Raw genomic sequence first — 27,484 nt, 5'->3', positions numbered from 1 at the left:
AAAGCATAATGATGTGATGTAAATTCTCAAGCGTCTGTTTATCCTCACAGAATCTGCAGAAGGCATCTTCTTTTGAGATTTGCCTGTTTTTTGCCATAAGTTCTCGTGTGGGTAATTGGTTCAGTCGTAATCTAAAAATGTGGTCCCTGATTTTCCTATCCGGGAATTGTTTCAGGTATGACGGCAGATCATTCAGTGCACGATTGTCTATCTCGCAGTTCAAATTAATCTGATATTGGGATTTTTCTGCCAAAGTACGTATCCAATCATTTCGCTGTATGCTTTTTTTTGCACATTATGGTCGCTTCAATAACATCTCATGAGATATATTGTTTGTAGTCATTACGCCAATCATCAAATGTTTCCATATTGCTAGGACTGTGTTAGCCAGTGTGTTGTTCCTTTGTTGAAATACTCTATAAGCTGGAATATCAACCTCATTGATCATCTTTCTATACAGCTCAATTTTTTTCCACTCGACTATTGATCGTAAGGATTGAATAGCGATCTCGCATCTAATTCTTCTGATAGGGAAGGTTTTTGGTAGAGCAAGGATTTTTCACCAGAACAAGCCTTCCAGACAGTCCCAAATTGATTGATCAAGGTTTATTAACGACTCACTCCCATAAATTAGAATGGGAGTCACTTTTTGTCGATAGAGTATAACAATTGGCTTTAACGAGTATTGTCAAAATTTTCTGTGTAAGACTAGACCTTGTCTTGCCAATGACAAAGTTTTCGTTCTTAATTAATTTGTCCAGGGTATTTCTACTTTCGACTGGTTCACTATGAGTCCCAGATATTTTATTGATGACACTGTAGTTAATTTTTTATCATTCATGTGGAATTGAAAATGTTTTTTTTGTAATTTCCTCACTGTCAATTCCAAAATGTTTGTTTTGTCGGCGTTTATCTCTAGGTTATTTTCCATCATATATTTTTTCAAGCTCCCCTAAACTTCTTTGTACCCCTATCTGGGTTTTATCCAATATGACAATATCGTCTGCATACATGAGATGCTGGATCAGATGGTTGTTCAGTTTAGGTGGATTAGCCCTCTGAAAGCGAGGTGGATCAGGCAGATCGGTGGTATAGAGCTTAAACAGTGTTGCTGCAAGGGGGCAGACCTGTTTAAGGCCATTGTCAGCATTGATAGGAGCCGATAGTTGTCCTTGTTGGGAGAGTCTAATTCTGAATGTTGTGTTGTTATATAGTTGTATGATTGGATCCAGTACCGTCGACGGGCAGTTCCACTTTATACGTTTTTCCCATAGTGTTGTTCTATTCACCATATCAAAAGCTATATGAAAAATCTATGAATGCTGCATATGTGTTGTGTTTGTTAGCCATCGCCTGATGTTTCAGTAGATTAAAAATCATAAGGTTTACATGCGTTCCCATGCTTTTTGTGAATCCAGTCTGTCTGATGTCAAATTTTTTGCTTTCTTTGATCCTTATGTTAAGTTTGTTAAGCAGTAGTGTTGCAAAAATGTTCCCAATCGGATCCAGTAGGGCGATCGGTCTGTAATTCGAAGGGGATTTTATGTCACCTGCTTGTAAATTGGGATCAAGATGGCTTTCGTCCACGTAAGTGGAATTTCCTTCCATTTTTCGATGGCGGTGAATAGTTGTAGACAAAATCTGGACCAATCCTCAGGCCGTCGGGGGCAGGGGCTCTTGATGTATTTAGCTTTTTTATTATTGTTATGATGGAATCGAATGTCCAAGCATTTGTCCATGGGGGCGTTTCTCTCTGGTCCATACTAATTGGCTGTTTACTTGCAGTAAGTTTGTAAATGGACTCATAGTGATCGATCCATGCGCCTTCGGAGATCCCTTGAATTATTTTATGCTGATTGTCCGTTTGCGGATTTAGTAAATTCCACAAACCTCTCGTATTATTGTTTTTCAGTTGTGCTAGCATAGTTTCTGCATCATATTGAAAAAGCAAAGCTTTTGCATTATTTGTCCAATTTCTGTGGCTTTGTTTTACTTTGTGAATATCACTCCAAATATTCAAACAGTTCAATTTTTTTTGTTCCGAGATCTTTCTCCGCATTTCTTTTTTCTTTTCCCTTAATTGGGAGTTGTATGCGTGAGTATGTGTTTCCCTATAAAAGTCTTGTTTGTGTGTCGTCCATAGGAATGGGGTAAGAATCCACTCGTAGTTAATTCGTTTGAAGCCACTCTGAGTGTTGGACAAGTATGTAGTTATTTATTTCTTCATTTCATTATCATTGATATGCAGTCTGGTGACTGCCGTGTTAGTTTCCATCTGAGGTAACTTTATTTTCTCTCCTGCACAGTACGCCACTTTCCAGGTGATACTGATAATGTGATGGTCACTATTATCGGAACTCGTATTATCTTGCGCTTGTATTTTAGGGATAAGATTTGGCGAGATGTATATGTAATCTAAAGTTTCTGCTACTTTTCCATTCGTCCAGGTGATGGATGTTGGACTGTATTTCATCTTGTACGTACAGTGGAGCTGCCTCAAGGTGGTTTCTTTGGCCCGTATATTTGCTCTCGCTGATAGTTCTCTTTTATCCATAAATCGACCCTGCTTGTCGAGTGGGTGAATATTAAGGTCTCCACATAATATTATTTCAATCTCCTTCATTTCCAGAACAGGATTATCTACCGCGGAGAACAAGGTGTCAATAAATTCATCCGTTTGAATCACTGCATGGTTCCAATATAGATTGAATATCTCTAGCCTCTGTGAGGGCGCTTTGTGTGGAATTCCATTAATCATCCTTGTGATTAGAATTTCTATTACGGTTTGTTGGATCCACTGAGAAATGTTGGTAGTGTCCACCATGCATATGTTTTCTTCGATTTCTTCGATTTTAATCAAGGTTAGGAGACCAGCTGATGGACGTCCTATTTTACGAGATATTGCTGGGTTAATTGTCACAATGTATCCATCGCATCCCGGGAGAGTGTCAATCCATGTCTACTGTAGGCAGATATTATATTTCCAGAGGTCATCCATGTTTACGTGAAAGAGGTGGGAAAAACTGGTGTTCCAAGTACAGAGGGTCAATGTAGCATTGTTCTTCTTTGTTGATGGTTACGAGTTGTTTGTTCTCATTGCGGACATTGTCGTATTTGAGGATTTTGCCTCTCTCCAAAATGGTGTATTAGTAAAGTTTGTTCTCATTGAAGACATCGTCATATTTGGAGATTCTGCCTCTTTCCAGAATGGTGTATTAGTAATGTTCGCTCGGGTATATTTATTGATCACTCTTTCTGCCGAACTGAACGTTTTGCATTTTGCTGTGGTCTCTGAGACATGAACACCCTCGGCTCCCTGTTTCTCCTGCTTGATTGATCTCTTCTCATAATTCTGTCGGGAGGACAATCGGTTTCTCTTGTTTGTTGTTATGGAGGTACATGAAAACCCTAATTTCAAAAAATGGTGTGCCTCCTTAGTTATTTTTTGAATGTTGTCTATGTTGTGAAAGTGGACATGTATCACATCCAATTTCTTCTCATTAGTACATTCCAACAATTTGATATGTCCTGTGTTAATCCATTGAAGCGCGGGAATGGCATGTAGCAGCCGTGGGGTATTTGTTTGATTCAGATCATGTTGATATTTATCGTCTTTCAATTTTTCAATTTTTAATTGTATGTTTTGTAGTAGCTCCAACGGATTAATAAAAGTAGGTTGACTCAATCTTAGTCTGGCATCTGGGTCTGTACTATTTGCTCGAATAGATCTGTGGGTACTTTGTGTTCTCTCTCGTCACTGCGAGAGAGAATATTCGCTGTCTGAGATTGATTCCACACTGAGTATTGATATCTCTAACTCTATATCAGATATATCTTCACAAGTGAGCTCTGTGTGCGTAGATTCTATTGTATACCCTTCTTCATAGGAGTCAATGATTATTAGAGATTGGTCGTTATTAGGCATTCTGGAGTCCCAGTTGCTTTCTTGCTCTTCTTCAGAGTAAGTGGATACATTTAGGAGTGCGTCTTGACTGGATGAGTCATCTTGATGTTGGACTTCGCTTGAATGCGGTGTCACATTCTCATTCATAGGAGCATCTCGTTGAAGTATCTCCTCTTTATCTACTTTTTGTTTCTTCCGGTGCCACAGTAGACTGTACTGCTTCCCCCCCCCCCCTTGTTGTATAATTTTGTTCACTTTAGGCGTTGTTAAGTTTCGTAGGAAGGCTCTTGAGCCGTTCGATTTATTTTTCTTAGTTGTTTTTTTTTTTATTGAATTTGATGTGGAATATTCACACTATTCTTAGATTTATCAAAAATAGCAACATTTTCCAACTGTTTTTCGGGTACTAAAGAAAGGTCCTCGCTAGCTTGAATAGCTGAGCCTTCTAGTTGATTTATGATTGTGCTTGGTTTGATGGTTATAAGCTGCTCATTGCGAGATTGCACAGAAGCTGTTGACTGTGAAATCGCTTCTTTAGTTCCATGTTCATTTAAGAATTTTGCACTGTTTGTCTTCTGCCCATTTACCATGATCATCATCCCTGCTGTCAATGTTGCCTTCTCTTCATGTTCTCTTCTGGCTATTTCGAATAACCTTGACTGCCATTGGGCCGTGGTTTCGGCCTCTTGGTTAAGTCGGTTGTGTATGGTATTTATAAAAGCCTCCAGAAAGATCTGTTTTTTATGGATTGAGGCAAGTAGTGTAGCTTGATCTTTTTGCACATCACAATTGCTTTCTAGTAACTTCATAAATGTTATCATTGCCTGTGAAGTTACCGCTAGGAGCACATTTTGTAGATCTAACATAGAAGTGGGTATTACTTCAGTTGCTTTTGAAGATGGTAGGTTCTGTTGGCATTGACAGAAGCGATTGTTACTCAGAGTATGATCTGCTGGTGAAGCGGTATCATCAGGTTGAGTATTACTCTTTGGTGCAGCAGAACTTTGATACACCTTTGTCTTTGTATGCAGGTTTGTATTTCGCGGCGTTGAGGCTAGCCATGACTGCTCGTCCTTGACTTTTGTCTGTAAATTGAATAGTTAATTTCTTTTATCCTGATTATTCATTAAGTCTTCAATTTCTGTAATGTCCATCGATAATCGAACCTGCCGATATTCCTTTCTATTAGGGCTCTTGTGTCTGACATCTTCCTTCATTTTGGCCTTGGTGAATGCGTGTTGTAATAGGATTCAATTCAACACTACAGCTAAGCCAACGCCTAGTCTATAATACTGAATGAAAACCCTTATTGATATAACTTTATGTCCAGTTCATGCGTTCTGGATGACTACCCCTATATAACACCCCTCTCTTGGAATCCTCCTGACCCCACTGAGCCAAGAAGTAGTTCTGTTTTGCAAGTTAAAAGGTTTATTTGATAATTTAAACAATAGATATATATATCACACTTTATAATAAATTAATAATTGAATATCACTCTTAATCTGATATGATAAAGATTAACAATGGAGAATCTGGCACTAGCACACTTCTTGATAATCACTAAGGAGTTGACATGAAATGGTAAGATAGCAACAATACTTTTATGGTTTCCAATGGATGCAATGTGGAATGAAATGCAGTACAGAAAATAACTTGATAGGATTTCAGCAAAAGACAATGTAATCACTTTCTTGAACAATTCACCCCCCCTTTTATGCAATGCAAGGAAATGGAGGGAAGCACACAGTTCTCAGAAATGCAATCAAATGTGATTCAGTTCACCCAGCAACTTAGACTACAGAAATTGAAAACACAGGCAAATGCTTTTAAATGTGTTGGCAATAAAGGGAAAAATATGCTAAAATGCTTTTAATTCCCTCTAGAAGGTTCAGGGTGAGTGAAATCAAGTTAATATTAGTCAGGCTCACTCTAGCAGTGATGCAGGGATAATTAGCAGGTTAAACAAATTTCTGGCAAATGGAAGGCAAGCAGCAGCAAATTTTTACACGTGGAGAAATTGGCAAATCGCGGTAAATTCGCGGGTGCGTTTTTCACGATTACGATTACGGCAAAACTATAGGGGGTAGTTCGGTTCTAGGTTCGTAGGAAAGCCACGATTCTAAGCTTTCTGAGGAAAGTTACTGCAAGTCTCTAGCACAAACGGTCGCGGAGATATGAGCGATTGAATAAAGGTCGTTTTTCAGATTGAAATTTTAAAGTTCACAAAGACAAGTGCAGCTTGCAACTAGCAAATCACAGGTGACAGCTTTACAAATGACAGGTGACAGTTAGGAGGCAGTTCTACTTAGATTAAAATAGCATTGAATTATATTATTTTAACTAAGAGATTGGTTCTGCACAGTTTTCTAGGTACTCACACTATATTCTTGAGTGAAATGGACCTCGCCATGGATCTGGTCAGGTTTTAGACAGGACTCTGGTCTCTGCACTTCACAGTAATCTGGGTCTGCTCTCTCTCTGGATTCTGAAGATTGAGGGATTTAAAGTCTGGATCTTTCTGCACAGCTTTCTCTGGAGATTGATGGAGGTAAAGTATGGATTTTCCCGGCAGAGCGTCCCGCAGCAAATGGATTTGAAGGTCCCTATCTGTCCTGTCTCTCTGCTTTTATGTGTTTTGAAAATGGGTGTGTGTGAGCATCACTGACCCTACCTCTCTCTCAGCTTCTAATTGGTCAAACTTCCATTTCTCACTTGATTGGGGGAGCTAAGTTGTGTCAGAGTGATGTCATTTTACAGCCTGCAGAGAGTCCACTCCTCCTGTCAACTTGGACACAAATCTAGATTTGATAACAAAGACATATTTGCACAGGTAAACATTGGTTTAAAATTACATGCACACATCACATATCACAGGAGATATACCCTGTCCAAACTTTGCTCTTCCTGGGGGCTTGCATTCAGAAATGGCACATATTTCACTTTTTAACTGATTTTGCAATTCCGGACATTACCCCAAATTTACACACATGTGCGCAAGGAGTATGGACATTAGTTGATGAAGTGTCAGATTTTTCACATGCACACATTTTGAGTAATATCCTCTTTTCCGCTAAAACTCCCCTGAACATGCCACCGGTTCTAAAAACCTCTTAAAATGTGGGCAGAAAAATCACAAGAATTATGGTGTCATTTATACAATTTTCACATGTCCGCTCTATGAGTTATTCATCTTTTTCTAAAACCATATTCTGGCTATAGAGGTGTGTCTTTTCATGTTACATGGTACAGAAACCAGTCTTTCCAGTTTCTGGCAAGCTCAGAGACCCTGCTCCTCCCAGCTTCTGCCAAGAGGAAGCTCCATTTACGACTCCCGCCAATAAAACATTTGCCTGAGTCAGGACAGGGCTTTGTTCAATTTCCTGCAGAGCCCAGGTAATTCAATCAGGGAAGTGTCATATCCCTTTTGGTGTGAGCAGCAAAAGGGCAGCTAGGCCTGGGAACACAGCTGTGACTCAAGTTTCACTCCTGATGGGGGTAGTTGCCAGGCATAATTCAGTTCCTTAAGCCAGGTTTCAGATAAAATGTCACTTTTTGTTTCCCAGTTTAAGTCAAGACAATTTTTTTACATATGCAGCTAGAATGCTGATTCTAAGTTCAAAACTATGACATTTAAACAATTGCAACCTATGTGACACTCAAAGTAGGTCACTCATTTCTCTTAAACCTTGAGATTTTTAATGTCTTTCAGTCCAAATTTACTTAAACTGCTGAAATCCACAGGTCAGCCAGTCTTGTTATAAACCTTCAAGTCACTTCAGAATATAACTTTACATTGGATCCACCTCTCAGTAAGTCTTTCTTTGGCATGTTTTGAGTTCATTTATTCAGTTTTCTACAAAATCTGGTGGTTTTAAAACGCCGGCTTTTGGATAGTGGTGAGTACTGGTACTGCACCCATTTTTGGGATTTAAGAAAATGAATTCCCAACAGTTATGGGTTTGCTTTTGGCAATCAGCATTGCCACTCCCAATGGTTTCAGACTACTGTGTGGGTAGTCCAATGGTGGTTTTAGGCAGTGTCCTTCTGTGCCCATAACATCGGCAAAAATGAGTGGCAGCCTATTCTTCATGCATTTCCCTGTGCATTTTCTGGGAAGCTCTGGCCATCATGATGTTTTCCATGTCAGTACTGCACAGTTTTGAGGTATGGCTCGGATGCATGGGTAAATACATCCCACAAGCCCCCCTTCTTGCGGTGGCCATCTGATCCTTCACTGGTGGGAACCGCAAGATCTGGGATGTTTCCTCATCTTCTTCCAATAGATGGTACAGTTCAGCATCTTTTCCTCCATCCGGTACTGATCGATCGGTTCTCCTCGCCGGTCCTGATGGGAATATTGGGCGGTACCCCGGGCCCGTTGCGTCTCTGCTCCCGGTCTCCGGATCGTCCTCCTTGGTCCGTCTCCAGGTTTTCTTTCTCCTAGGACGACAAAGGAAGAGCGGCAATACCTATCCATAGACATTTTTCCACCACTGTTGAGATAGTGGGGCAGCATATGCATTTCATCATAACGAAACATTACATTCTTATTTTGAAAAAAACAGTATAACTAAGAGACAGTTTCATGCAAATCACAATATTTAAGAGACTAGATGTGGTATGTTTTATGGTTGGAACTGAATTAATCTGAGACAGTACCCGCTAGGATTCCAGAGGATTCCTCCAGTTGTTGCAGAGTGTGCCTGGGATGGCAACACTTCAACTGGTTTATGTGGACCCACTTGTCTTCCCCCGCTGCCAAAGGACCTTTGGGGATGTGGATTCTGTAGGCCACAGGGGAGATCTTGTCGATGATCTCAAAGGGTCCCTTCCATGTAGGCAAAAATTTCCGCTGTTTTGCCTGGTTTCTTTGGAAGTTGTATAAATAGACCCGGTCCCCCACCTGATATTCCTTCCTGGAAGTCTTCAGGTCATAGTGGGTCTTCATGCTATCAGCCGATCTTTCTAGATTCCGCTGAGCGTAAGCAAAAGCATGTTGGAGGTGTTTCCTTAAATTCTCCACATACTCATGAGTAGTGGAGGCATTTATCAGTGTCTGCTCTTGGGTCCTATAGAGCAAATGCTGCGGAAGCACCATCTTGCGTCCAGTCATCAACTCAAATGGTGACATTTTGGTTGCAGATGAAGGGGTAGATCTGATGGCCATTAGGACCAGAGGTAATCGGATATCCCAACTTGGCCCAGAATCTGCCACAAACTTCTTTAATATGCTCACAATTGTCCGGTTATATCTCTCTACTGCCCCAGAAGAAGCTGGTCTATAAGCAATATGCAGCTTTCTCTTGACCCCCAATATCTCCCACATCTTTGTCATTACTTCACTGGTGAAGTGGCTACCTCTGTCTGACTCAATCCTTTGAGGTAGACCAAAACGGGAAAAGATGTGGTTAATCATCAAGGCAGCTGCCGTTTCTGCCTTGCAGTTTGGGGCTGGGAGACATTCCACCCACTTGGTAAACAAGCATGTCACAGTCAACATGTACTTATTCCCCCTAGCAGAGCGAATCACGGGGCCTACAAAGTCGATTTGTAAATCTGACCATGGCAGGGTCATCCCCCTCTTTTGTAAAGGCGCCCGGTGTGTGAGGGATGTCGGCTGAAATTGTGCACACACAAGACAACCCTTCAAATATTGGTCGAGGTCCTGCCCCATGTGTGGCCAGTATGCAACCTCTCTTAAGATTTCCAATGTTGTGTGAAACCCCCAATGACCGGCGGTGGCCGCATCATGGGCGTGACTTAACATCAGGCTTCGGAATGAGGTAGGAACCACCCACTGATCGTGGCCAGCTTTGGATTTCCTTACCAACAAACCGTCTTGGATTCAGAACATTTTTGGACATTTCATCAACACTCTTAGGTCCTCTTTCCCAATGTAATCGGTATCCGTCAGGGGAAAGTTCTCAGGGTCCTCAAGGTGTTGGTAAAACTTACCAATAACTGGATCCCCCTTCTGAGCTGTAATCAAATCAGCATCAGGGGTCTCCTTACTCCATTGTGCAATTGAAAGGTCGCTGTGAGCATTTATCTGGGACCTAGTGATAGCAGTGACCTGGATTTCCCCCAACAGGGACTCAATCTCAATTAGATCCCCTTGGATGGCCCCAGTTTTGGCCAGCTGATCAGCTAAGTCATTTCCAGTTTTGTCTGGTCCCTCTACTTTGGAATGACCCTTGATCTTTTTCCAATAGATGGTCATCTCATTCGAGGTGACCAGATCATCAATGTTTTGGATCAACTTCCCATGTTTCAAGGGTTTGTTGTTAGCACATAACATGCCTCTGGTTTTCCAATTAACCAGGTGCTCCACGAACCCATTCCGTACATAATCCGAATCTGTGATTATGACCAGTTCGTGGAGTTGATGCTGGACAGCAGTGAGGATGGCCTGATGCACAGCCATCAATTCTGCCACCTGACTACTTCGGGGATAAATTTTGTATCCAGTGGAGGGTTCTGGGGACTCATTCACCCATGCATTCCCTACGCCAGCCACCAGTTCTTTCTCCCCGTTGTTGTCAACATGGTAAGAGCATCCATCCACATACACAGTGGGCATTCCCTCACACTTGTCTTCTTCAAAGACTTTGTGGGGGGAATTAAGGTATGCCTCCATGTTGTCCTTTATTTTTAGACTTTCGTCCTCGAGACAGTTTTCTCTGGCACAATCATGCAAGTCAGCCAGACCTTGCGCGAGGGGACTCTTCTTGTTTTGGCCATATCTGACCTCCACAGGAAAGCCTTGCATTGACAGAATCCAGGAAGTAATTCGGGAATTACTCACATTTCCGGCCCGGATTCTGTCACTTTGGAGATATTGCAGAGGCTGGTGTGGAGTCTCCACTATGATGTGTTCCCCCTGGATAAACGGGCGGTAATTCTTCAATGCCCACACCGTTGCCAGGAGTGCCTTCTCACAATCGTAGAATTTTTCCTCCACAGAGGATAAAGTTTTGCTCGCATAGGAGATTACTTTATTGACCTTGTCATGCTTTTGGTATAATACTGCCTTCAAGCACGTATTAGAGAACCCTGTCTCCAGGAAGAACTCCTTGTTTCTGACAGGGTAAGCTAGGCAAGGCGCTTGTGAGAGGCTTCTTTTGAGTTGTTTTACTGCCTCGGCTTGTTCTGGACCCCATTCCCACTTGACCCCCCCCTTCAGGAGATGAATCAGGGGTCTGGTGATCTCTGCGTAGCCCTCAATGAACTTTCTGCTGTAATTAGTCAGTCCAAGGAGGCTCCTTAGTTCCCGCAGAGTTGTGGGGTCTTTCAGTTTCTGAAGTGCTTCCACTTTCTTTTCCTGGGGACAGAGACCCTGAGGAGTAATCTCATGCCCTAAGAAATTAACACGGGTTCTACACCACTGTGCTTTCTGAAAGGAAAGTTTTGCTCCGGCGGCCCTCAACTGCGTCAGAACATAACGGATCTCCGCTATGTGTTCCTCCACAGATGAACTTTTGATGAGGACATCATCTACATAAGCCAGGTTACCCCTCGCACCCAGGTCGGGCATGGCCTTATGTAGGAAAATGTTGAATTCATTGCCAGAGTTGAGGTATCCGAAGGGAGTCCGGGTCCATGTGTACTGCTGGCCCCCAAAGGTAAAAGCCAGTTTGTATTGGTCCTCCCTGCTGACAGGCACGGTCCAGTATCCATTGGTCAGGTCTATTGCAGTGAATACCTGTGACCCCTGGAAATGGGCCAGCCCTTGGTCAATGTGGGGCAGAGGCCATCGGGAAGTATGGACCCGTTTGTTGAGCTCCCTGAGGTCGGCGCAGAGTCTCCACTGGCCGTTTGGCTTCAATATTCCCAGCACCGGATTATTGAAGGTGCTGTGGACTGGACGGATTATTCCCCGGGACTCAAGGTCCTTAATTATTTCAGTAAGGGAATCCATTGATGCGAGAGGCAAGCGATATTGCTTCACAAACACAGGAGTCATGCCAGGGTCCGTGGGGATTGTTGTTGTGTGGATGTCGGTGCGACCACAGTCATATGAGTCTACCGCAAAGAGATCTTGGAAATCCAAGAAAACTTGTTTCAACTTTTGCTTTTGTTCCAGAGTCACACAGGCATCAGCTAGGTTTACTCTCTCTTCCACCATCTGCCTGAAGCCTGGAAAGACTTCTGGTTTGGCTATCTCCGCGGCCTCCTCCAGCTGGGTGGAGAAGTCCCTGGTCAGAGTGCTGATTTGGACCGGAGGCTTCAGGTGGGAAAGGCAGCCCTCATGGACCTGGAAAATCACCTCATCCCTCCTGAAGTCACAAGTCACATCTTCCTTACCATAAGGGCAAGAAGTGTACACCAGGAAGTTCCCCCCATGCCGGGTAAAAATCCTGTCTGGTGTTGTATTGTCCTCACTGTCACTGTCAAAACAGTCCTTGGGGATTGGTCCTAACAGTTCATTTAATAAGTCGATGGAAAAATGTCGGTCATCAACCGCCATTCCAATAATGGTGCCTGCGGCTAGAGTAATACTCTTTAAGTCGCTGTTATCCACCTCTATTGGAATGGTGTCATGTTCTATGTTGACTAATGGAGTTGGGTTTACCCCCAACCCTTGCTGTTGGAGAGAAGCATTTAGATGTATGTAAGCATCAGGGTTTTTCAACTCTTGTCCCCTTTTGACTTTCACTTCCAGGGAGAATTGTCGGGTCCTTTCTGGGATGGTGACTTCCTCCTTAACCTGAATTTCAACTGCATAAGGTAGCAATTGAGCTGACCTAAATGCTTTTTCTGGATCATCAAAGCTCATGGGATTATCCGCTAATCGGGACCAAGCTTTGAAGTTTATTAGGTCCAAACTAATGGCAAAGCGATTGAGAATGTCACTGCCTAAGTAAAAGGCGGCAGGGACGTCTCGCACGACCCAACAATTGTGGACTATGCTCTTGTTGCCAATGGAGATTTTGAGCATACACCTGCTTGGCAGGAGATGTTTGGAATCAGGTGCTTCCAGGTCCATTTCCCATTTGTCTATCAGTTTGAAGGTGGGAATGGCTGGATCTTTTGGGAGTTGGCGGAACATGGCTTCACTGATGAAGCTCTTACCGTTGTTCACACACACTCGAGCGAGAACAGAGTCCTTCCCATCATTTAACTGAACAGGGATGAACAACTGCTCTCCAATTTGCTGAATATCAGCCAGGCTCTGAGCTGATTTCACATCTTTCTGGACTATAGGAGTGGGAGTTTCTGATTGTGGATTAGTATAGAATTTCAGAGTGTTTCCTTCCAGCGTGGAATACCACCTTAAACTGGAAGGAAGGTTGATTTTCAGAAATAGAGAGGACCCCCCATCACCAGTCTGTTGTCCTACTGCTATTACTGTCATGTCTGGAATCTGGTTGTTCTGGAAGTGAAATTCTACTTGGTCAGATTTTTGTTCAACCATGTGGCAGGTGCCGTTTAAACTAACATGGTTAACACTCTGTTTTAATTTTATTGGTCGGCTAGTCTGGGTCCAGAGGGCCTTGTTTACGCAATCTATTAGGGGTGACAACCTTCTCAGGAGGTCATTCCCTAGTAAACAAGGGGTGCCCTCTGGGGTCACAACTATGACCAGGTGTTTCAACTTATGTCGCCCAATTTTAATGTCCAAGTCTGCCGTCCCCTCAACGGGAATTTCCTTCCCGTCAAAGTTCTGGAGTTGTCCAGGAAGAGAGGTGAGAGGAATTTGGTAATTCTCTCCCCTTCCTGCATTCAGTTCGTCAAAGGCCCTTCTGGACAGAAGGGTAGCTTGAGATCAAGTGTCCACCAGTGCCGAGATTGTACCCTGCCCCTGTACTTGTACCGGGGCATAATATCTTCCCTCCTTCTCCTCAAGGGGGCACCGATAATGTACATTTTTGGACAACTGGTGGGCTAATTTTCTGCTTTTGGACATCGCTAGCGAAGAGATTTGGGCAGAATTCTGTGGAGAGCCTTGGGAATCTGAAAGAAAAATTTGGCAACTGGAGATCAGAGCCATTGTGGGTTCCCCTGGCTCCGGTTCTGGGCCGCCCCCCCCTTTTTGGAGGCAGTCACCAGGATGGGTTTGAACCAGGGGATTTTCTTGCTGTTGGTTCTGGGATGAGATGGTGGGCGGCGGTAGCTCAGTCTCCACATCTTCCCAGTCTGGATTTGCATCCCTAGGGACCCATTTTTCTTTGGGAGGAGTTCCCCCCTCTCTGAAGGAGAAGATCCTTTTCCCAGGATCCTCTGAGGATCCCTCTCCCTCAGATTGGAAGATCTGTACCTCCTCCTCAAACTGAGTCTGTTTGGGTCTTTTGTTTCTCCTACCCCCCCTCTGCTCCTTAGGAGGCAGACTTTCAGGGGCAAGAGATTTTGTTTCCGGTTCCTGGGTTTCCAGGGGCTGTTTACAAGTGAGGAAGGAAGCTTCCTCCAAGGCTTTACACCCCCCTTCCCTTTGTGCCTCCTCCCTGGGAACCGGTGAGTTATCGGGGTGCTGCCCCCGTCATTGTTCTGGAGCACCAGGTCCAGAGTTGGGTGCGTTCTGCACCGGCATGCCGATCTGAGGGTTCTGTTGAGCCCTCAGTATGTGACCCAGATCCCGCGCCATGTTTTGAACCTGGCGCTCTAACTGGGAAACCCGCTCAGGCTGATACGGGGCCCTGTTTTCTCCCCTGGGCTGATCCCGGGAAGGGTAGCTATCCCTTCTTTGGTAGTACCCCTGGTTGGGAAGATTTGGGTACCCCTCCACCCTTGGCCTCCCCTCTCCCGGATTAGGTTGTCTGGGCTCAGGGAATTGGGGAAAGAAGGATGGATGATTTTGGGGCTGAAAATTGGGCGGATACCTGGGGAAAAAGTTCTGCCCAGGGTTTGGTAAATTTCTGCCCTCCTGTGGAAAGTTTGGAGGGAAGTTCCCTGGGTTAGGTTCTTGGCTGGATCTCCCCCCTTGGGCTGGAGGAGTCCACACATAACCCAGGATGGGTCTGTTTCCCTTGTAACGGGGGCTTACATAATCAGGAGAGCGAGGGACCCCATTTGTGGGGCTGCCTCCCTGGCTCCCTGTCTGTGACTGGCCCGAGGACCTTCTGGGCCTAGCATTATTAGGTGCAGGTAGGTTTTTAGGCCCCCCCATCTCCAAATCCAAAACGGGGGTGACCTTTACCTCTGCCACCTTGGCAGCAGCAGGGGTGCTGTTGGCTTTGGGGTTTTTCTGGGCATTACTTTTGCTATCTACCGGTTTCTGCACCTCATAGATCCGGGTAGCCTGTTCAATGACCCAGTCTAAAGATCTTTTCTCGTGAAAATCCCTCACGAGCTGGGTCATTATGTATTTGGGCAAGGCATGAAAAAATGTATTGATGAATTCTCTACTGTCTGTGCGCACCCTTCTGGTGGTCTGCGCAAAAGCACGTTTCAGTTCTTGCACAAATTCTTGTGGGGCCTGATCCTCCCCACATTGCAAATTGTAGGCTACCTTGCGAGCCTCTTGAGGATTTCTATGAATGGAAAAATGTTTCAAGATGGCCGCCTTATAGGTGGACCATCTTAAATGATTTTGGTCCTCGAGCCCCGCAAAGAAACTGGAGTATTCCCGGGAGAAGGTCCACTTTACATATTGAATACAGCTTTGGCTGTCCTTCAAATGGAAAGTCTCCATCATTTGCTCAAACAACTCTAAGTGCTCCCAAACAGAATACTTAGCGTTCTTATGGTAAGGCGTGATGACGCTCCTGATCGCCTTAATCTGCTTTAAGGGGTCCTTAAGCAAGGCCCTTTTTGCCTTATTGGCCTTTTTGGTTCGGGTAACCCTTGTCCATTCATCCTCTGACTCAGAGGCACTGCTCCCAGAGGTTCCTGTCTGTTCTTCCAGGTTTTCCCGGATTCTGCGAGCCTGGGAATGGATGGCAGAATGTGGGGACCTGGTCTCCTGTTTCCTGTGGTGCTCAGAGGAGTCCTCAGATCCCTCCTTGCTGCCAGGATTTGCTGGGTACCCCCCCACTGACCTAACTGGGCAGAGGTTTTCAGGATGCCCTTAAGGGGCCTACTCTCCTGGGGTTCCCCACTGAACTGTACTTTACTTGGGTGCCCATACCCGGATGCCCACCCCTCCATTCCTGAGTGATACTGGCCTATGAGCCCCATACTTTTAGCTGGATAGTAATCTGCCATCCCTGTGGCCCTGTGCTCATGTGCGCCAGGGGACATGGGGGTGGCAGAGTCCAGGGACTGCGAGAAATAAAGGCCTCTGGTACTAGGGCTCCTGGGGTTATGCTCAGGAGTTTCTCTTTCCGAGCGAACCTCATCTCTATCCGCCCCTGCTCCCTGTTGCAATGCAAGAGCCTGCGCCTTCAGTTCCTCAGTTAAGGCCTTACTAGACTCTATCAGTCTCTCCTGCATCGCTACCTGTTGTTGGAGCCTATCATTGTGCTGGCAGAGAGCCTCATTCTCTCTCTGCGTTTCCTGATTGGTCCTGGAGCACTGGGCCAATCTTTGCTGCAGGAGATTTACCTCCTGAGTCCCATCCCTACTGGCCTGCTCCTTTCTTGCCAGAGCATCTTCCACCCTTCTGGTGTGCTCTACCAAGTTCTGGTTTTCTTTTTGGAGGTCACCCAGCCCCTGGAGGGCCAGGTGATTTTCTTCAATTTCCTTTTTTAAGTGGCAGACTTCCTGGCCTAAAGTGTCTCTTTCCTGACTGAGATCCTGCATCTGTGCTGCCAGGTCGTCCCTCTGTCGTTGAAAGGCACCAGCTTTTTGGCGCTCCTCATCAAACTCTGCCTGGGTATCCAGGTCTTTCAGAATCAGTTTATTGCTCTCCTCTTTCTCTCTATCTAGCTGGCTTTGCAGGGTGACTACCTGCTCCGCGCATGCCCTGTTGAAATTGATCTGTTGCTCCAACTTTTTCTGGTTCTGCAGTAAGGAGTCCAAACTGCCTTGGTGCTCCTTCTGCAGGGCCAGAAATCTGGTATCCTGGTCTGTCTTTTCCTGTTGTAGGATGCCCATATCCTCTTTTATTTTAATGATATATTGCCTACTATCATTTTCTGACTCCTGGCTCCTGAGCAGCCTCTGCTCAGAAGAGTCCAGCTCAGATTGGGCCTTCTGTAATGCCAGCAGTTGCCTACTCGCCAGATCTTGGCCTTCAGCACATTTGTCCTGCATGGCTCCCATATGTAAATATAAATATGCCGCTACCCTGGCAATCTTATTGTGTTCATCTTTGGCTTTAGGAGCCATATATAGTTCACTCAGGGCCACATGTAATGGACCCTGATCTCTCCATAGGTCTGACCCTGTTTCAGTGACCTGTCGCGTGATGGCCTGCAACCAGGCATCCTGGCCCTGTTCAGTCCATTCACCTCTCACAAATAGTTTATGTAAGAGGTGCTCTCTGGCTATTTTCATGTCTACTAAGGTCGTCATTCTAGAGATTGGTCTCTGTCCTGACTTACAGAAAATAGTATTTTATTTTTGCAAAACAGACCTTTTTCTTAGAGCGTTCCTTTGAGGAGTGCTTTACAGCGTAACACAGCGTGGTGATCTGACCGGATATGTGTATCTGGTCAGCTGGCACGCTGTATTAATCTGCACAAATGGTAGATCTAACCCAAACGTCCGGCACGAGCCCCCAATTTGTAAGAGGATTCAATTCAACACTACAGCTAAGCCAACGCCTAGTCTATAATACTAAATGAAAACCCTTATTGATATAACTTTATGTCCAGTTCATGCGTTCTGGATGACTACCCCTATATAACACCCCTCTCTTGGAATCCTCCTGACCCCACTGAGCCAAGAAGTAGTTCTGTTTTGCAAGTTAAAAGGTTTATTTGATAATTTAAACAATAGATATATATATCACACTTTATAATAAATTAATAATTGAATATCACTCTTAATCTGATATGATAAAGATTAACAACGGAGAATCTGGCACTAGCACACTTCTTGATAATCACTAAGGAGTTGACATGAAATGGATAAGATAGCAACAATACTTTTATGGTTTCCAATGGATGCAATGTGGAATGAAATGCAGTACAGAAAATAACTTGATAGGATTTCAGCAAAAGACAATGTAATCACTTTCTTGAACAATTCACCCCCCCCTTTTATGCAATGCAAGGAAATGGAGGGAAGCACACAGTTCTCAGAAATGCAATCAAATGTGATTCAGTTCACCCAGCAACTTAGACTACAGAAATTGAAAACACAGGCAAATGCTTTTAAATGTGTTGGCAATAAAGGGAAAAATATGCTAAAATGCTTTTAATTCCCTCTAGAAGGTTCAGGGTGAGTGAAATCAAGTTAATATTAGTCAGGCTCACTCTAGCAGTGATGCAGGGATAATTAGCAGGTTAAACGAATTTCTGGCAAATGGAAGGCAAGCAGCAGCAAATTTGGAATGCGGTTCTAGGTTCGTAGGAAAGCCACGATTCTAAGCTTTCTGAGGAAAGTTACTGCAAGTCTCTAGCACAAACGGTCGCGGAGATATGAGCGATTGAATAAAGGTCGTTTTTCAGATTGAAATTTTAAAGTTCACAAAGACAAGTGCAGCTTGCAACTAGCAAATCACAGGTGACAGCTTTACAAATGACAGGTGACAGTTAGGAGGCAGTTCTACTTAGATTAAAATAGCATTGAATTATATTATTTTAACTAAGAGATTGGTTCTGCACAGTTTTCTAGGTACTCACACTATATTCTTGAGTGAAATGGACCTCGCCATGGATCTGGTCAGGTTTTAGACAGGACTCTGGTCTCTGCACTTCACAGTAATCTGGGTCTGCTCTCTCCCTGGATTCTGAAGATTGAGGGATTTAAAGTCTGGATCTTTCTGCACAGCTTTCTCTGGAGATTGATGGAGGTAAAGTATGGATTTTCCCGGCAGAGCGTCCCGCAGCAAATGGATTTGAAGGTCCCTATCTGTCCTGTCTCTCTGCTTTTATGTGTTTTGAAAATGGGTGTGTGTGAGCATCACTGACCCTACCTCTCTCTCAGCTTCTAATTGGTCAAACTTCCATTTCTCACTTGATTGGGGGAGCTAAGTTGTGTCAGAGTGATGTCATTTTACAGCCTGCAGAGAGTCCACTCCTCCTGTCAACTTGCACACAAATCTAGATTTGATAACAAAGACATATTTGCACAGGTAAACATTGGTTTAAAATTACATGCACACATCACATATCACAGGAGATATACCCTGTCCAAACTTTGCTCTTCCTGGGGGCTTGCATTCAGAAATGGCACATATTTCACTTTTTAACTGATTTTGCATTTCCCGACATTACCCCAAATTTACACACATGTGCGCAAGGAGTATGGACATTAGTTGATGAAGTGTCAGATTTTTCACATGCACACATTTTGAGTAATATCCTCTTTTCCGCTAAAACTCCCCTGAACATGCCACCGGTTCTAAAAACCTCTTAAAATGTGGGCAGAAAAATCACAAGAATTATGGTGTCATTTATACAATTTTCACATGTCCGCTCTATGAGTTATTCATCTTTTTCTAAAACCATATTCTGGCTATAGAGGTGTGTCTTTTCATGTCACATGGTACAGAAACCAGTCTTTCCAGTTTCTGGCAAGCTCAGAGACCCTGCTCCTCCCAGCTTCTGCCAAGAGGAAGCTCCATTTACGACTCCCGCCAATAAAACATTTGCCTGAGTCAGGACAGGGCTTTGTTCAATTTCCTGCAGAGCCCAGGTAATTCAATCAGGGAAGTGTCATTAATTCAATCAGGGAAGTGTCATTAAGCCAGGTTTCAGATAAAATGTCACTTTTTGTTTCCCAGTTTAAGTCAAGACAATTTTTTTACATATGCAGCTAGAATGCTGATTCTAAGTTCAAAACTATGACATTTAAGCAATTGCAACCTATGTGACACTCAAAGTAGGTCACTCATTTCTCTTAAACCTTGAGATTTTTAATGTCTTTCAGTCCAAATTTACTTAAACTGCTGAAATCCACAGGTCAGCCAGTCTTGTTATAAACCTTCAAGTCACTTCAGAATATAACTTTACATTGGATCCACCTCTCAGTAAGTCTTTCTTTGGCATGTTTTGGGTTCATTTATTCAGTTTTCTACAAAATCTGGTGGTTTTAAAACGCCGGCTTTTGGATAGTGGTGAGTACTGGTACTGCACCCATTTTTGGGATTTAAGAAAATGAATTCCCAACAGTTATGGGTTTGCTTTTGGCAATCAGCATTGCCACTCCCAATGGTTTCAGACTACTGTGTGGGTAGTCCAGTGGTGGTTTTAGGCAGTGTCCTTCTGTGCCCATAACATCGGCAAAAATGAGTGGCAGCCTATTCTTCATGCATTTCCCTGTGCATTTTCTGGGAAGCTGTGGCCATCATGATGTTTTCCATGTCAGTACTGCACAGTTTTGAGGTATGGCTCGGATGCATGGGTAAATACATCCCACAGTGTTCCCAATGTTTTTTTGCCGCGATTGCTTTTTCCTTTTGTGAGAGAGGGAACTCACATATTTCTGTCTGAATCTTGTGAGCATGCTTTTGGAGCAACCCTGTCGCTGGAGGATCTGTGTCTTGTAAGTCCAAGTCACTACCAGCCGGGGGTAGTTGTTTATTCTCCTTTTTTTTGCCCTGTGAATAGGAGTCAGATGTAACTATAACTCCTAGTGGTGCTTGTGGTGATGTAATTTAGTCTACGTGACTGGAGCCCAGGCACGCCGGTTCGGAAGTAGTCCCAGACTTGTTTTTAGATCTGGTCGCCGGTCCGGTGGCAGCAGCCATCAGATACAATGTGAATAATAGTAAGATGTGTCCGGATAAGTTATTAACGGGCTTTCAAAAGGTGTATTTAATCACACCAGCTAGGTCGCTCACTGTAAGCGCAGTGGGGGGCTCGGCGGCAGAGCACCCCCGGCCAATTCCAGGGCGAAAGTTGAGCACTCACAGGTAGTGGTCTAAATGAGCGCCCCGGCAGGATCAAAGGAACTGAGTCCCACAGTCTCCTGCTCGTATTAGCCAAGTTTTACTTCAAAGATGCACCACTATAGATAAGATAGGTACTCAGGCAAGATCAAAGGATCCACTCCCACAGTCTCCTGCCTGAGTAATCACCACTTTCCCGTAATGATATTAATCACCAGGAAATAATCTCCAGAAAGGAATCGGCTGAATCCAAGGCTCTAATGAGTAGGTTTGTTGTTTCAATCATTTTTTTTTTCGTTTTCTTTTTAGGGAGGAGGCCCACTTTCGTGTGTCAATAGGTTTCGGCACAGTCACATACAGTACATCGTCTCGAAGGCTCTACACTTCCACTGAGTCGTGGTGTGAGTCACTCGCAATTGCCCAACCCTTCGTGCTGGGCAGCAATAGGAAGAGCAGAGGCGGGGCTAGCCTCCCGTGTCCGTTGAATCTGTTGAATCCTCGGTGGCACCGGCTCTGCAAACCTGCTCGGGGCTCACACGGAGCGCGCAAATGCCACAAAATAAGGTAGACCCAGTACAACCTATTTTACATAAAGTACTGGAAAGGGTTAATAGTTATCCTTTTTGTCTGTTTCACATGGAACATTATTTTGTTCCCCTTTCTTTAAGATTTGGCTGGTGTCCGTGGTATCTACCATATTTTTCCTACCGCGGTCTATGAACATAGCCTTGGTACTGTTTTAGGCTAAATTAGTAGCCTCAAACTTAAACCCGCTGGACCCCATTTACTTTTATTTGGTTCTGGCTCGGTTTATTCGCCATTTTATTTTGTAAAGGTCTTTCTCGTGTTTTACTCTGCGTGCCAAACCACGTTTGGTTCCTTTGTTCGCCGTCCTTTGGCGGGCTTCTGCTCAGAAACCCTCCTTAGGTGCCTGAGAGTCTGGGTGGGCTGAATGTGAGGGAGGGGTTTTAGGCCCCCTGCACAGTGTCTCCTTGGAGACCCAAGTTGCACCCCTGTTTGATTGGCTAGGTGACTGTCCCGCCAGGACAGCCACCCTGCTGTGTGATTGACAGCCAGGCTGTGTGAATGGGGGAAAAACTGCATAAAAAGCAGGTCTCTGGGACTGGAAGGCAGAGTCGCCACTGGATTGAGAGAACCGAAGAGAAGCTGAAGGAAGAGGACCACTACCACAACTGAACCTCCCGGTGAAGCCCTGCTGCAGGTCTGAATCTCCAAACTTCGACGACAGAGAAGATCTGCAAGGAATCTTCTTCCCTTGAGCTGGTGGGACCAACCAGTTCGCCAAACACCAAGCAAGGCTTCCCTTCCCTGGTCAAATTTGCTGTACACAGCTGCAGTGAACAGGATAGCCAGGAGGAACAGACCCTGTTTGGGTTTTAAGGAGCGCACCATTTATTTGTTGCATTTCTTCCCTGGGCAGTGCTGGACCCTCCAGTCTTCCTTCTTCATGTCAGTCCGACAGTCGCTTCAGGAACCGTGAGCCTGCAGGATCTGCCAGGAACTTCTGCCTCAGCAACAGCATTCTTCTTCTTCTAAGATACTGTGCATACCCGGTTGTTCGTTCCGTCCTACCGCAGTGAAAGTGTTTTAAATCTTTCGCCAATCCGAGGGCTTGTCCTTCTCTACTCTTTTAAGTAACTTTTCTTCCGACCAACTTAGTTTCGAACTCTTGGCAAAGCCTTAACCGCGAACTACTCTGAACTGTGTGATCCTCTGCAAATACTCTGAACCATTAACATTGGCCCAGGTATATTGATTTGAATCCTTATAGTAGCAAGCCTTTTCTAGATTGCCCTGCCTACTTACTTGTTGGTGCTGCTTAATTTTGTATAACCTTGTCTTTCCCTCCCTTTTAAATTGCTGGAGTGCCATTTTACTCACACTTCATTTTTTAGCTTAACTTGTCCAGAATTCATTGGGTGTGGTGTAGTATATTAAGATTGTGATTTTCTGCTGCTTTACTTTAGTGAACTGTTTTACAAATGATGTGTAAATAAATGTATATTCTTTTACTCAGAAATCTTGAGTCAGTGTTTGTTTGAACCATAGTAATTACTGTCCTTTGTGTAACTTCTCATACTGCTCACTTTACTCTTGAGATAACTCTGGCTGCTCAGCCATCGCTACCACTTTACTGTGTAATACAGGCTTGTACCAAAGGTGAATTTGTACTGTTACTTGTAGTCTTAATTGTGTGTGGTGTTCCCAAAGGGTACTGCATATGATTCTGCCTAACACCTCACTACGAGACTGGCGGTAGCCATGCCTGTAATACAGGCACGGCTGCTGCCAGTATTACATTTTTTCTGCCGCCCAGAAATGGGCAATTACCGGGTCATTATGGCCATTCCCGGGCACCAGGAAAAATTCTTCCCCATTCCCATTTGAGCCCCGTAAGGAATGGGGAAGCCGGATGCACCAGCACCGTTATGAATCCGACATGCTGTACCCGCGGGTGCCGCTCTGCCCGCCAGGTCCGAAAGGCACCCGCGAGCACAACTCATAGTTTGCCGGTCCGAGAACTACGGTACCGGCAAGCTTACCGGTACTGTAGTTCCCGGACCGGCAAATTTATAATGAGGCCTTATGTGTTTGTGTGAGGTGAATACAAGGGGGATCTTGCCCAGCTTTAAGTTGCACATTTGTGAAGAATGCTGAATAAGTGAGACAGCTCATATTATTCACATTATACATCTACACCTTGTTGGACAAAAAGGCATTATTTACTGGAACCGTTTATCCTTTTTGTGTTTATTTGTGCAACTTTTCATCAATTTTTGCTGACTCAGAAGTATGCACATTTTTTGGTCACGTTACCACATCTGCGCGTGAATCACAATGGGTTCCTTATTAGCATCTTCAACTGCATCTCCCAGCACCCGTAGAAAGGAAAGAGGGCAGAGTTGACAAAGTTATTGAGTTAAATAAAAAAAAAGTCAGCAATCCGAATTTTGTTTATTCGGAAAGGTTAGAGCTCAATTCACCTATATTTTCATTTTACTTGAACTTTTATGAATTGAGAGTTTGCAAATATTATACAAAATTATACGATTGTATAAGAGGATTGACAAGTGATGAAAAGTCAATATGGCCACCCCTTCTGCACCGTTTCTGGAATGACTAAAATGTGCATTAAATAAACCTCGTAGAGCTTTTTTAAAATCTATTTTAACAAAGAGATCTACAAGAAAAGCAATGCAGGTGGACCACGTTATTTCCCCCTTTCGCCGACTTCTCCTTCTCTACCCACTTTAGCGTCATTCCCTTAACACTTGTGTTGCTCGACGAACCTACCAGAGGCAGAACTGAACTTCTTTTTTGTTACACTTCTATCTCTACTCAAAAAGTGTCTGACTACAATGTTTCTATGATGCCTAATAGAAAGTGCAGTGTTTAATGCACTTCCCACCTTGTCTAAGACGTTGGTGAGTTCCAATTGCATGTTAGTCTTTGATTATATATAGTAAAATGACATTATGGATGAATTCTCGCAATTTATTCGCGTGATGTGTCACGTTGGTGGGTGAGGAATATCACTATCCAATGAAGCAACACAATCTGAGAAGGACATATGGCTGTTTAGTGCTGTAGCTTATATGTTAGGTCTTCCTTGCTTGTCTGAGTGACATGTTGTTTCTCTTTACAGTGTGCCGTACCCGCCCTTCCTGTGGCCAAGTGTACAGTTTATTTCACTCAGCAGATCCATCCGCCTCCAGGCTTGAGCCATTGTTGGAGAAATGCTTTCACATGCTGCCTCCATTTATTGTTCCACGATATCAGAGATACCCGCTGGGAGATGGAAAGTCGTCTCTTTTAGGTAGGTTTGCCCTTTGGTACTAGCTCTTTCTTTTGAATATGTAGACGCAAAATACAGAATAACAATTGCACATTACATTATATGCTATTTAATCTGGTATGCTTCATGTTAGCATGGATTTCAGTTGGGGTCAAATGAGTGCTACGTGGCTCCCCTTGCTTCCCACTTTGGTACGCTGGTTTGACATTGGACCCCTGGATCAGAGGTTACAGTGGCAGCAATGGGTCGAAAAAAGCAGGCAGAGATTAAGCAAGCCATCTGTACTTTCTCTTGCACTAACCTCCTCACTGCCAATCAGCCACTAGGAGCTGGTGAAAGGGCGAACGTGACAAAGGGGGGTACCCTCCACCACATATATCTCTCCTGATCCTTCATGAATTTCCGAGTAGCTACTGGAATGGAATGGCAGGGAGAAAGGGTGGGGACAAGGTAAAGGCCCGGGTAGCATACCTGCCTACATTTGAAAATCAAAATTCCTGAGATTTATGCCCTGACCACAGCCACACGAGACTCCGCCCATTTGCACATGGCTCCACCCACACACCCCGGCCACCTGTCAAAAAGGTAAACTCGGTTGTTGTAGCTGTCATTAGAAACATTTTTTCCGCCTTTATTTTGCTTACTATAGCACTGAAAATCATTCATTCATTCAATGCTATGGTGAGCAAAATGAAGGCGGCGCCGCAGCCGAAATAATGCTGCTTTCAATCCATGTCATTGGATTGAAAGCAGCATTATTTCGGCTGTGGCACCGCATTAATTTTGCCTACTATATGATTGAATGAATGATTTTCATTACTATAGTAAGCAAAATGAAGGCGGTGGCGCTGCCGAAATAATGCTGCTTTCAATCCAATGACATGGATTGTAAGCAGCATTATTACAGCCGTCGCATTTAGGCAAAGTGGGCACGAACTTTTCGCGCCGTCTCCGGGTCCGTCATATTCTCCACCCGATTGGCTACCGGCGGCAGCCAATCAGGTGAAGAATATGACGGGACCCGGAAAGCCGACAAAATTCCTGAGATTGCAGGGTCTATTTTTCGGTACCCGGAGAAATGTCTACAATTCCAGAGTCTCCGAAAAAATTCCAGAGGTTAGGCAGGTATGCTGGGTAGGCACAAAGCTAAAGGAAGAAACAGCTATCCTTTCTTCTTCTACGAGGACTCTGTGTGGCAGGGTCACTTCTCCCATATCACCCTGGGTGGGGGCGCTAGCCAATGAGGGAGTTTGGAACGTGGGCGAAATCCTTTGGTATATGCCCACGTTCCGAGCTCCCCCACGACTCTACGCCCCTCACCCTGTGATGTCTTTGCAGCCTCACACCACTGCCATACAGGCTTTAACACCCGCAAGTAACTAGACGTGGGTGCTAAAGGCGATGCTAACATTTTTTTTAAAAACATGAAAAATGTACCTTTACTGCGTCCTGCGACAGACACTGAAGATGGACTCCTGTCCCAACGCCTAATCGCAGAACGGAGTAATGGTACGTTTTAAATTTTTTTTAAAAAAATTTTAGCATGCCCACCTGCTCGCCATACCTGCCTACATTTGAAAATCAAAACCCTGAGATGTATGCCCGGCCCACAGCCACACAAGACTCTGCCCCTTTGCAAATGGCTCTGACCAAACACGCCAAAAAGGTAAACTCGGTTGTAGCTGTCATTAGAAACACGTTTGCAGTTTGCACGTTACAGTGGAATGCAATAAATGTCATTAAATTGGCTATTCTATGACAAGACGGGAGGCGAGCATTATGCTTCATCTTCATTTATTTCTACTCTTCAGCAGTTCAACAAACTCATATAACAACTTTGAAAAGTGCACCACAAACTTTTCCTTATTTCCAAATTACAACATCCATGAGTCTCTGTAGTCCATATCCTTTCCACCAGTCACAATCCACTTCACAGCCTAGTAATAGCACCAAAGACTGGAATCACACGCCCACAGATCCCTTGAAGGAGGAACACAAGGGGAGTAAGATAGCCCTCAAGAGGAAAGCCTCTGACGACTCCCGGGGCTCTTTGGAAGGGGTAACAGAAAAGGCCCCAGAGGTGCCTGATACATTTGCAAAGCTGAAGGAGGCGTATCTGCAACGTCAGGCAGTGCCAGACCTCATGACCCCCTCTCCTGGGGAGGAAAATACAGGAGAAGACCCAGGCTCGGAAGATGATCAGGTGGACGATCAGGCCTCGCAGGAAGACGAGGAGGCCGAGGAGGAAGACTGGGTGAAACCCAGTGGGGGCAAGAGAGCACGGAAGGAGAAACACCTCACTGATGCTCAAGATGATATGTTTGACCCGGATAGCATCCGGAATCCGAGGTCCACCGAGTGGCAGCCATCCCCCCAAGTAACACAGTATATGGCAGCTATACTGCGCAAGCCATTAGACAAGGAAGTGAGACAACGTCTGCGAGCAGAGTGCCCGCGACCAGATCTCCCAGGAAAAGTAGCGGAAGCCCCCGAACTCGATCCGAAGATGCTGACCTTTGTGTCAAAAACAAGTAAAGATCCCTGCAAGGGTATTGACAGGTCCTGGAAGAGCTTCCAGGAAAAAGTACTAGATTTGGCAGGCCCTCTCGCGAAAATCATGGACCTCGCAGAAAGGGCAAAGGACACAGGAGAAGAAGTTGACCCGGAAGCTCTCGCAGGATGGGCTCAGAGAGCAGTATGTCTTCTTGGGAATGCAAATTGTGCCATTGCTTCAGAAAGAAGGAACGGGCTACTGCTCAAGATAGATTTGAAGCTCATCGATCTATCATCGTATGAAGCGGGAGAAGGAGCCCAGGGCCTCCTGTTTGGGGAGACCTTTGGGAAGGAAATGGGCCGGTTCGTCGGAACATATGCTTCTCTGGAA

The 27,484-nt window shown here is 44.6% G+C and overlaps 1 protein-coding gene across 13 annotated transcripts in view; it reads left to right on the top strand.

Annotated features, from left to right (window-relative positions):
- The window catches only part of PITPNM3 (PITPNM family member 3), a 6,156,742-nt gene that overhangs the window by 4,044,554 nt on the left and 2,084,704 nt on the right, over positions 1–27,484 (top strand). For all 13 annotated transcript variants that reach the window (XM_069615040.1, XM_069615036.1, XM_069615037.1 and 10 more), the window contains one exon: positions 24,451–24,621. In XM_069615040.1, coding sequence (XP_069471141.1) covers positions 24,451–24,621 — 171 coding nt within the window. The remainder of the gene's footprint in view (positions 1–24,450; positions 24,622–27,484) is intronic.

Source organism: Ambystoma mexicanum, chromosome 9 (genome assembly GCF_040938575.1).
Source record: "Ambystoma mexicanum isolate Mex_15411 chromosome 9, UKY_AmexF1_1, whole genome shotgun sequence".
Lineage (NCBI taxonomy): Eukaryota > Metazoa > Chordata > Amphibia > Caudata > Ambystomatidae > Ambystoma > Ambystoma mexicanum.
The sequence above is the reverse complement of the archived record's forward strand: the minus strand, read 5'-3'. Positions and strand labels throughout refer to the sequence as shown.